Below are 12042 nucleotides of genomic sequence, written 5' to 3'. Positions count from 1 at the left end.
GTATATAAAATCTCCCCACTGTATTTTCCACTCCATGCATCCGAAGAAGTGAACTGTAGCTCACGAAAGGTTATGCTCAAATAAATTTGTTAGTCTCTGAGGTGCCAAAAGTACTCCTTTTCTTTTTGCAGATACAGGCTAACATGGCTGCTACTCTGAAACCAGTCTAAAGCTGGGATCCTGCAGGTGCTTATGCATGTGATTAGTCCCAATGACTTCAGGGGGCCTATTCATGTGTATAAAGTTAAGCAGATGCATTGTTTCTGGAAAAGGGCCTGAAAAGCCAGTCACAGAGAAGACCGGATGTACTGGGATACCAGGACAAGGGAGTAATTAAAAAAAAATGTTATTAATTCAGTTCTTGTGGGCAACACAGAAGAAGTGATTCTTTAAAGGGATTTGAGCCATAACAAAATACTTCCTAATTTTCATCGGTCTGGGAAAATTCTTGCACAACAGCCATAAAATACTGTGTTCTCCGAATGTCTTGCCACTCTAAGAATATTTTTCCTTAGGGTGTAGCTACACAGTGAAATTGACTGACATAGCTTTAGCATCTTGAGAGGTGCTGAGCACGTACAACTCAGATTGCATTTAACTAGAAGGATCATGCAATAACTTTGAAACACCATTTTCTAAAATGCCTAGAGATTGAGGGATAAGGTGGGTGAGGTGATATTTTTTATTGGGCCAGCTTCCATTGGTCAGAGAGACAAGTTTTGAGCTTACACAGAGTGAGGGATGTAACATAATGTAGGAAAGAAAGCTGCCTTAATAATATTTTTATGTAATTTTAGTAATATGGTTCTTTCTTTTTGGGACCTGCTTCTACTCCCAGTAACGTCAGTCATTAAACCCCTCTTTTGGGAAATTGAAAAGCTTGAGATTTTCCTCTTGATTTGAACAAATTTTTCCCTTGGTTTCTCCATGTCAAGGATGAAAGAAATTGCTTTTGCATATACTTACTAGTGGAAAATAATCTATACCCTGTTAACCCAGGCAAGATTGAGGATCAAGGACTTTAAGAACTCTCTTCTTTGTGCCTTGCCTGGATATAAATTCCCAAGGACTTTCTTTGGGTTCCAGTCAAAAGGAAAGAATGGAGGTCTTGTTTTATTCTATGAATCTATTTTCCCAAAACTTATGATTCTTTGGGCAATAGTGGTGAAATTTACCTGTGGTGCTGAGGGCCAGGGCAAGAAACAGTGTGTACAGGCTGCACAGAGGGCCCAATCTGCAAAAATATTTAGGCATGTACTTTAACTTCAAACATGTGCTTATGTGCTTTGCAGGATTATGGCCAGAGAGGGATTGGGAATGCTGCTGCACTGGAATGCACCACAGGAAGGGTATTCTTGTCAGCCGTGTATAGGCTGGTACAGAAGGCTGAAATGGGGATGGGCTTGGAGATCTGCAACTGCTGTGCAGGGGCTGTGAATGCTATCCCAACTCAGGGAGATGGAGTTCACCAAATCCTCGGCATCTCACCTGCATAGAGTCCAATGACTAGGGCTTTATGCAAGTGGAGTCCTTGTTGTTCCAGGTTACTATTTTCTTTGTTAATTTGTTAGTATATCTTTAAAACCTATATTGTGCCATGGTATTGATTTATTCCCTCAAAAGGTTCGTAAACGACATTTCTACAAGTTAAATCCCTTCATTTTTCTTTACAGTTTATATCACAAATCAAGTTGAGACTGATAAGATCTATAAATATAGTGTAAGTATTAAGGGTGAAATCCTGATTCCATTGAAGTCAGTGGAAGTTTTGCCATTGACTTGGATGGGGCCAGGATTTCACCCTAAATAATTTAACATTTTAACAATGCATTTAAATGTGTTTTGAGCCAGGTCTTCAGCAGCTATAAATCAGTGTAGCTCTGTTGAAGTAATTTGAGTTGCTGTTTCTGTATTACATATGATCTAATGCAAGTGAGATATTTGTTTAGATAACTGGGAGAAGATGAGGTATGCTCTGTATTTTAAAATTGATAAATTTAATTATGTGAATGAGGTGTAGGTGTACTGTATTCACATAGTGTGGGTTTTCTTTAAGACAAATCTAAGCTCTGTCAATCCAAGGAGGACTTGTGGCACCTGAGAGACTAACACATTTATTTGGGCATAAGCTTTCGTGGGCTAAAACACACTTCATCAGATGCATGCAGTGGAAAATACAGTAGGAAGATATATATATATATATATATATACACAGAGAACATGAAAAAATGGGTGTTGCCATACCAACTGTAACAAGACCAATTAATTAAGGTGGGCTATTATCAGCAGGAGAAAAAAACCCTTTTGTAGTGATAATTAGGATGGCCCATTTCAAACCGTTGACAAGAGGGTGTGAGTAACAGTAGGGGGGGAAATTAGCATGGGGAAATAGTTTTTACTTTGTGTAATGACCCATCCACTCCCAGTCTTTATTCAAGCCTAATTTAATGGTGTCCAGTTTGCCAATTAATTCCAATTCTGCAGTTTCTCGTTGGAGTCTGTTTTTGAAGTTTTTGTTGTTGTAGAATTGCAACCTTTAGGTCTGAAATTGAGTGACCAGGGAGGTTGAAGTGTTCTCCAACTGGTTTTTGAATGTTATAATTCTTGATGTCTGATTTGTGTCCATTTATTCTTTTGCCTAGAGATTGTCTGGTTTGGCCAATGTACATGGCAGAAGGGCATTGTTGGCACGTGATGGCATATACAGTAACTCCTCACATAACGTCCTCCCACTTAACGTTGTTTCAAAGTTACATCGCTGTTCAATTAGGGAACATGCTCTTTTAAAGTTGTGCAGTACTCCCTTATAACATCATTTGGCTGCTTGCTCTGTACACTGCATGTAAGATTTTGTGGAAGAGCAGCGACTTTACAAGGGAGCATTGCACAAGTTCCTCTTCTCTGCTTCCTCCCTCTTGGACTTTCTGGGAGGGAGGGGGAGGAGTTACTGTATCACTTTGGTAGATGTGCAGGTGAACGAGCCTCTTATGGTGTGGCTGATGTGATTAGGTCCTATGATGGTGCCCCTTGAATAGACAGAATAGGGACACCATCATAGGACCTAATCACATCAGCCACACCATAAGAGGCTTGTTCACCTACACATCTACCAATGCGATATATGCCATCATGTGCCAACAGTGCCCCTCTGCCATGTACATTGGCCAAACAGGACAATCTCTAAGTGCACTTCAAAAACAGACTCCAACAAGAAACTGCAGAATTGGAATTAATTGGCAAACTGGACACCATTAAATTAGGCTTGAATAAAGACTGGGAGTGGATGGGTCATTACGCAAAGTAAAAACTATTTCCCCATGCATTTTTCCCCCCTACTGTTACTCACACCTTCTTGTCAACTGTTTGAAATGAGCTATCCTGATTATCACTACAAAAGGTTTTTTTTCTCCTGCTGATAATAGCTCACCTTAATTAACTGGTCTCATTACAGTTGTATGACAACACCCATTTTTTCATGTTCTCTGTGTGTGTATATATTGTTCCTACTGTATTTTCCACTGCATGCATCTGATGAAGTGGGTTTTAGCCCACAAAAACTTATGCCCAAATAAATTTGTTAGTTTCTAAGGTGCCACAAGTAGAAAGTACTCCTTGTGGGGTTTTTGTTTTGTTTTTTTCCTGAGACAGACTAACATGCCTACCACTCTGAAACCTGTCAATCCAAGGGTGCTCTCTAATAATGCCTGAGATCACTGTAAAATAACAGCTCTGTCTTTTCTGCTGTGGGAAAATGAGGCTTTGCATGGAAACCAAATGATAGTTTGTTTTGATGTTTAATGTCTGTATTCCAGCTAGGGAGTGTTAACATTCTTTAGGTGGAGCAGGGATGCTATTGGACTGACGAAATAGCCTCTGAATGTAAGGGGAGTCTGTTGATTGAAATTGTACAGTTTCTAGGACTTGTCTATCATGCAATCTGTAATGTGTGTGTTTCAGTATACGCGTGGGATATGTCCTTCTTTGCCCCTTCAGTGTTTTTTTTTTTTTTTTGAGGGAATGGGAGGGTTTGGGGGTTAGTTTTTTGTTTTTTTCTTCAAGAAGGGGAAAACATTTTCAAGCTACCTCTGTGTGTGTGTGTGTGTGTGTGTGTGTGTGTGTGAGAGAGAGAGAGAGAGAGAGACTGACTTAAAGTCTTGGTGCCATCACTGTGCTGTTCTAAATCAGCCTGTACCTCTGCAGTGCTTTTTCCCTTGATCAATGACAATACTGTTGGAGTACTTTTGTTAGTATTTGACTTAGGACCAAGGGAAGCAGAGAAGTGGCAGATAAATGAGGAAGTAAGATGTGCCGTTTTCTGGGCTGCAGTGAATAATTTTTGTTGGTGATGCACACAAGGAAATATAATCCAGCTTCGTGTTGCTGCGTCTGCAGTACTAACAAGAGGAAGAAGCAGGAAAATATATATTTGTATCACTGCAGTGAGGAGCTAGAATGCTGACTACACACTGGGAGTGGCTCTGTAGAATGAGAAGATGCCACTTGTCTGTTAAATTGGACTTCAAACTAAAAAGAACCCAAGTGAGGGTTCCTTCCACCAGGAGTTATAAGGAAATCACCAAGGAATTAATGAAGTTTCCTCAGTGCCTTTTTGATAACATATCAATAATATTCCTCAATAAGACAAGAGAAGCACCAGCAATGGTTGAGATTAACAGGCCAGATAGCATAGCTCCTGCCTTCATCTTGACCTCTGTTGTCCAACAATCCAAGGTCTTTTGCATAGATTGTTTACTTTCCTTAATCTTATCTCCAGTTTGACAGTCTCAGGAACTTCAGACAACTTCATTAGAAATCTTAACCCCTGCAGCACTGAGAATGGGTACACCTATGTGCATACCAGATTTTGCTGCCACTTATTTGTCCCATGCTGCTGGTTCCATGGTAGAGTTTCTTTCAGTCTGTTTGCAGTGTTGTAGCCGTGTTGGTCCCAGGATATAAGCAAGACAAGGTGGGTGAGGTAATATCTTTTATTAGACCAACTTCTTTTGGTGGAACGTACAACCTTTCAAGCTACACAGAACTATTTTTTGGGTCTGGGGAAGGAAGCAGAGTGTCGTCAGTTTGACCTTCTAGGATGATTTTCTTTCCCACCGAAGGACAGGTCAAGAATTGGTAGTAGAGGGGAGGCCGGTCAGAATGGGAGCACAGGCTTATGCCTAAAGTTGATCTATGTATATTTTCATCTCTTTTGTTTATTCAAGAAAAAGTATGTAACTTGACTATTTCTCAAGATGCAACTGATCTGTTCTTTGCTGGAGCACTAATTATACAGGGGAGGTGGGGGGCTCTCTTTATTAGAGGCTTTTAGGGTCAGGAAGATTCAAATGTCTTAATTCAGTGTAACTGAAAAGTGAAGTTAAATGACAATGTATGTAACAATTAAAATACTGATTTATATCTTTAAAATACTTCTAATCCAGGTCATATTAGTGGGTCATATTACCTGTGAAAAATCAAAATTTCATGGGCTAGAGCTTGTTTTGAAAGTATTTGCAAATACCACATACAATCATATGCATTTGAGGGGGTAGAAAGTATGTTGTTGATGTCATGATCTTAGGCCCTGATCCTTAAAGGACTTGTGCCTGTACTTAATGTTATGCACTATGAGTGCCCCATTGACTTCAGTGGGACTACGTGCTGTATATAAAATTAAGCATGTGTATAAATCTTTGCAGGATACATGCCTAGTGATACATGTTTCCCTGTCTAAGCAGGATCAAATCTGTGATGTTGTTTTAGGGACCTCCCCCCCCGCCCTCCTCCTGACTGGTAAGGGGTTCTGTCACTGCCTGCCCTGTAACCTTGGGGGCTTTTGTGCTGTGTGGCAGTGGTTCAATTCCCTGACATCAGTAGCCAGCCCACAAGATGTCTTTCACCAGTCTAATTACTCCACTACAGGGTGATGCCAACAGCCTTCCAGTTCCAGGTCCCCCCCCCAAATACATCCTCCTCAAGTTCTTAATTACCAGAATGTTCCCCCTCTGGTTGGTCACAGCCCCCAAGGTTTGAAAGCACCTCCCAGATACCAGCTTACTTTGGCACACTCCACACAGTTTGCACATCTGAGACCTGCTTGGGGTAAAAATAAATGAAGTTTATTTAATAGAAAAACCACAGATTCAAAGATAAAATAGTGAGGGAAAGCACACAAGTTACACAGAAAAATGTAAAAATGCAATCTCAGCTTTTATACTTTAATAAAATCCCTTTTCTAATTTAAGTTACCTATTGCTTCGAGGTAGTTTCTCAGCATACCCTCTGGCTACAGGAGGGATCCAGCATTCATGAACAGTCATTTGCCATAAGACTGTCCCTCAGGGGGTAGATAAAATAACTTCAGGGCAAGTCTACACTACAAAATTAAGGCGACTTAAGTTATGTGGACATATGGCCACCACAGTAATTAAATCTCTTTTATACATCCCCACTAGCTCCTTCTGTAGGCGGTGCACATCCTCACCAGGAGTGCTCGCACCAGCTGTCAGTGTGGGGTATTGTGGGACACTGAAAGCTGGAGTCCCCAGTGATGAGGCTCCACTGACACTAGGTTGACTGAACTACATTGACCTAAGTGCTACGTCTCTCAACCTAATTCTAGAGTAGACCAAGCCTAAGTCCCGAACCTGTTTTTGAAAGACTGTCCTTTTTTCTTTTCTCTTCCCCTTTTCTTTCAGTCTGTGGTGACTTATGTTTATGTGGAGTGGGGAAATTCCCTCTTGACTTGATAGCCTGGATTTCTCTGTGTCTTCCTCTGAACTCTAATGGTCCATCATTGTCTTCCTGGGCTGGACAATGGATCATTACTTAAAGCAAGTTTTGTGTAAATCCCTGTCTTGGGAGGTGCCTCTTCCCCATGCTATGAGGTGTAGTGCATTTTGGAGTATAAATTCTGAGTACAATTTTATTTTCTATATACACCTATACATGGATTCATAACCTCAGTCTGTATACATATCTCATAATGACTAATCAAGTTCAGAACATTACAAACTTTCATAGAAGACCTTACTTGGTATAACAATAATCTAGTACGCTATGCAATCAGTTGATTTAACTGCTCATTTTTGGGGTTTAAACATATTTTCCCTTTGGCGTGTCTGGAGTCGATTGTTGCACCCCTCCTTGTGAGTCTGATGCTGAAGTTTTGGTCACTGACCATGATGTAAGCTTCACTTCTACTACACCCTCTTTTCTGGATAGGGTATCGTGCCTCGTTTTCCAACCCCTCAATATATTTAATCTCCATATCATATGCCTGCAAACCTATACTCCATCATAGCAATCTGGAGTTTTTGTTCTGTGGAGCCATACTTGTAGTGAATGATTTGTTAACACTATGATCCGCCTATTGAAGAGATAGGGTCTGGGTTGTTTTACAGCAGATACAGTAGCATAACACTACTTTTCTATTCGAGTAATTCTATTCAGTGGGAGAGTTTTTTTGCTTGGAAATGCAATGGGTGTTTCTTGTTGTTGTCTTCCCATTTCTGTTAATACAGCTCTGAGTCCTGTGTTGGACACCTCAGTACACAATTTAAATGTTTTTTTTAAAAAAAACCCTGGACTAGCCAAAATGGGCGTCTTTGACACAATTTCTTTTGCTCTTATCAGAACCCTTTTGACAGGCATCTGACCAAGCCACTTTTTCTGATTTTGTTTTCTGGTATAGTCCTTGTGATAGGAGCAGCGATGTCACTGAAACCGCCCACAAATTTTCTGTAATAGTTAACCAGACCTATAAATGATTGAACCTGTTTCTTAGTTTTGGGGACAGGCCAATTCACAGTAGCTTCCTATTTCAGGGAATCTTGTTGGATTTGGCCTCCACCTATCCAATGACCCAGGTAAGAAAGATTTGCTGCACAACTGTACACTTTGACACCTTGATTGTGAGACCTGCATCCTTGAGGCTTTTCAACACCCTTGCCACATGTGTTTTGTGTTCCTCCCAGGTGGTGGTAAATATAGCAATATCATCTACAGTGGAGTGCAGACTCCTGGAACCCATGTAGCACCTGCTTGGTCAACTTCTGGAATGTGGCTCCTGCATTTAATTAATCTGAAGGGTAGTACCTTAAACTCAGAAAGTCCAAAATTGGTAAACAAATGCAGTATCCTAGGGTCCTAGAGCCTAGATTCCGACCCAAGCCTGGAAGTCTACACAGCAATGAAACAGCCCCACAGTTCCAGTCCGAGTTGACTGGCATGGGCCAGCCATGAGTTTTTATTTGCTGTATAGACATACTCTTAGGGGTCTTCCCCTTACTCCCAGACATTACATGTAGGAGAGGCAATACTCTGTGGTCCTCATCTGCATAGCATATTACATTTGCTATAAGCGTCTCTGTTATAGTAAATGTTCAATCAGTTAATATGTACAGTTAGGGGTACACTCTGACTATAGGGATTCTGTACATTGCAAGTGATTTCACTTAGTCTCCTTGTCACCTCAGAGGGCCCTCCTGGGAGTTCTGCATTTTATGCTTTATACAGGGACTAATACCAGAACCAATTCACCTGCATCAAAGGCTCTTTTACTTGCTTTTTTGTCATGCCACCCTTTATGTATAGCTTGGCTTTTTTCAACATTATGCAGTACCAGCTCCATACTGGTTTTTAGCTCTGCCCTGAATTTAGATACCGGTTCATTCACTCATTCCCCTTCTGAGTCAGTGTTACCTTCCCACAAATTTCTGACCAGGTGTAGGGGGCCTGTGACCTTCCTTCCATATAGGAGGTTGAATGGAGAAAACCCTGTCAATTCTTGGGATACCTTTCCGTAAGCAAACAATAGGAAAGTCAGTAGCGTACCCCAGTCCCTTGCCTTCCTGTCTACATACATTGTTAGTATGGATTTAAATGTCCCATGAAATCTTTCCACTAACCCATTTGTTTCTGGATGATATGGGGCAGACTTTAATTTTCCACAGTTCAGAGAATATGTGGGCCATGAAATTTGACCCCCAATCTGGTCGTATTTCTATTTCAGGGGTGAGCAAACTACAGCCCAATGCGGGCTGTATCCGGTCCAGGGGATTGCCACCCCCGTGACACCGTGGGCTCCATGCTGCTCCTGGAATCGGCTGGTACCACATCCCTGCGGCCCCTGATGGAGAAGGAGCAGAGGGCTCTGTGTTCTGCCCTCGCCTGCAGACACCACCCCCCGCAGCTTCCGTTGGATGGGAATGGGGAACCACGGCCAATGGGAGCTTCAGGGGAGGTACTCACAGGCAAGGGCAGCATGCGGAGCCCTCTGCCCCCTATCCCCAAGGGGCCGCAGGGATGTGGTGTCGGCCACTTCAGGGAGCGGCAAGGTGCGGGGCCAGGGCAGGCAAGCAGGCAGGGAGCCTTCCTTGGCCCTGGTATGCACCACTGCCACCCCGGAGCCGCTCCAGTTAAGCGGCGCCGGGCCAGAGCCTGCACCCCAAACCCCTCCTGCACCCCTCTGGTGCTGGGCCAGAGCCCCCTGCCACACCCTGCACCCCTCCTGCACTGCAAACCCCTGCCCTGAGCCCCCTCCTGCACTCCGCACGTTTCCCTCCACCACAACCCCCTTCCCTGAACCCCCTTGTATACCCCGCACCCCTCCTCCGCTCCAGCCCTTTGCCCTGAGCCCCTTCCTGCACACCGCACCCCAACCTCCTGCCCCAGTCCTACATTCATGGCCCTGCATGCAATTACCCCACCCAGATGTGGCCCTTGGGCCAAAAGTTTTGCCCACCCCTGTTCTATTTGAAAATGCACCCTACTAATTATGGAAACGAATGCACTTGCCAGTTTCTACTTCTATATTAGCTAGGGCCACTGCCTCTGGGTATCTGCCAGTGAAGTCGTCTACCACCAATATATATTTATTCCCATTTTTGGATGGTTCAGGGCAGTGTTTCTCAACCAGGGGTATGTGAACCCCTGGGGGTACACAGAGGTTTTCCAGGGGGTACATCAACTCATCTATATATTTCACCTACTTTTAGAACACTCTGCATAAAAAGCACTAGTGAAGTCAGTACAAACTAAAATGTCATACAAACAACAACTTGTTTATACTGCTCTATATACTATACACTGAAATGCAAGTACAGTATTTATATTCCAATTGATTTATAATTCTATGGTAACAATGAGAATCTAAGCAATATTTCAGGAATAGTGTGGCTGTGACACTTTTGTATCTTTATGTCTGATTTTGTAAGCAAGTTGTTTTTAAGTGAGGTGAAACTTGGGGGTACGTGAAACCAATCAGACTCCTGAAAGGGATATAATAGCCTGGAAAGGCTGAGAGCCACTGGCTTAGGGAGTGGACCAGTAATGTCTATGCCAACCCGATAGAATGCTTCTCCTATTACAGGTAATGGTTGCAGTGAGGCTTTGTGGATACCTAGAGTCTTTTTCCACTTTTGTTACAAGTCATAAGACTGACAGTATTCCTTCTAGGTTTATACCAGGCCAATGAAAATTTTCTGAAGCCTTTCAAAATCCTCTCTAATCCTAGATGTCCAGTGGCCAAAATGGATGAACATCCTGTGTACCTTCATAGGTTGAAACCGTACACCCCCCTCAGTTCCTCTGTATGTCCTGAGCTCACCAGAGCTTTGTTCACCTGAGCAGGATGGGTTTGGGTTTGGGACAATACCTCTCAATGTAAAGCTCAGTAGAGTTACACATACAACATTTTCTTGGGCCCTTGTCCTGGGTCAGTGGTTTGTAACTGGGATTACTAGGTGGGTGCCTGTTGGGATATATTTGGCTGCACTTCCCCACTCCTTGCTTTCATGAACAATTTGGGGACCCACTTTTACATGGGGCCTTTGCCCTTCCCACTGAGACTTTTGTTCAATACCCATTCTGACCCTGTACATGCAAATCAACAGCCCAAGCAGCCACCTGCACTGTATTAGGAGACTTTTCCCATATGGCAGCTCTGATTTCATCTGAGCAAGCATTAAACAAATGTACTTTGGGTAAACAAATCAAACAATTTCCCATAATCCTCTTCTGCCCCTTTACACTTCACCCATTCTTTTCATATAATCACACATTTTATACATAAACTTCTTATGACTGATATTATCATGCGACTTTAGGTTGGTAAACATGGTATGATCCTGGAGTAAGTTGAAACCTTGACAGTATAGTGTCCTTATATTTATCACAGTTCATGGCCCATGCCAGTAAAGACTTGGAAAGCTATACCTGAAATTTTGGAAACCAGTACAGATATTTGTTTCCCAATAGGGATGCCATTGGCCTGGCATATATTTCAAAAGCAGTAAAATATTCTATGCCGTTTGAGTCCTTAAAACATGGACACAGTCTGTCCCAGCTGAGTGAGTTCTGGCAGGGATTACCTGTGGGTTGTGGAATACCTTTTTGCTGTTCCAGTACTCTGAGCTGCATTTCTTGTGCCTCCATTTGCTGCTTGTGTGCGCTCTCTTCTGGTTTGGTCACTGCTGTTTGTCGCTGCTCCTCTGCCGCCTCGTTAGCCTTGGTTGTGTGGATCGATTCCATCTGTTGCTCCTCTGCCTCCTTGCTGACTGCCTTCTCTTGGAGTCTGAGCCATCTGCACCTGGTACTCATATGCCTCCTTGTCCCTGTGGAGCTGCAATTTAATCAGCTGTACCTGAGTACCAATTCCTGCAGGGGATTAAGGTCTGGTTGGTGTCCCAACTCTGGTTCATCTCCACCTGTTCCCTCCTACTTCTGCTTAAAATGCTCAGTGAGCATGGTTCTCAGATCCTCTATTGATTTCCCCTTGTGGGGTAAACTATATTGCAAACATGAGCTTCAAAGTATTTTTTTATCCATTGTGTCCAAGGACTCTCTGGCTCTTTTCCCCCTTTCCTGGTTGTACTTCTCTTAACCGGAAATAAACAAAAGAAAATAATAAACGTTAAGCTTGTACTTTGCTCCCCACACATTTGAACCCATTAGGGGCTGTTTAGCAAGTGTTTGGAATGTGAACCTCAGTTTGCTAATATTGGAGTGAAACTTTGGTAATGACTGTGCCACTCTGTTTTG

At 42.7% G+C, this 12042-nt stretch overlaps 1 protein-coding gene across 9 annotated transcripts in view; it reads left to right on the top strand.

Moving 5' to 3' along the window:
* The window catches only part of IRF2 (interferon regulatory factor 2), a 65208-nt gene that overhangs the window by 10701 nt on the left and 42465 nt on the right, over nucleotides 1–12042 (top strand). Inside the window, exon 2 of one of the 9 annotated variants that reach the window (XM_073341779.1) lies at nucleotides 1293–1543. The exons of the other annotated variants lie outside the window; for them this stretch is intronic. Coding sequence (XP_073197880.1) covers nucleotides 1517–1543 — 27 coding nt within the window. The 5' untranslated portion in view covers nucleotides 1293–1516. The remainder of the gene's footprint in view (nucleotides 1–1292; nucleotides 1544–12042) is intronic. 9 annotated transcript variants of the gene reach the window in all.

The sequence above is a fragment of the Lepidochelys kempii genome, chromosome 4, assembly GCF_965140265.1.
Source record: "Lepidochelys kempii isolate rLepKem1 chromosome 4, rLepKem1.hap2, whole genome shotgun sequence".
Lineage (NCBI taxonomy): Eukaryota > Metazoa > Chordata > Testudines > Cheloniidae > Lepidochelys > Lepidochelys kempii.
Note: the sequence above shows the minus strand (reverse complement) of the source record. Positions and strands in the feature narration are given on the sequence as shown.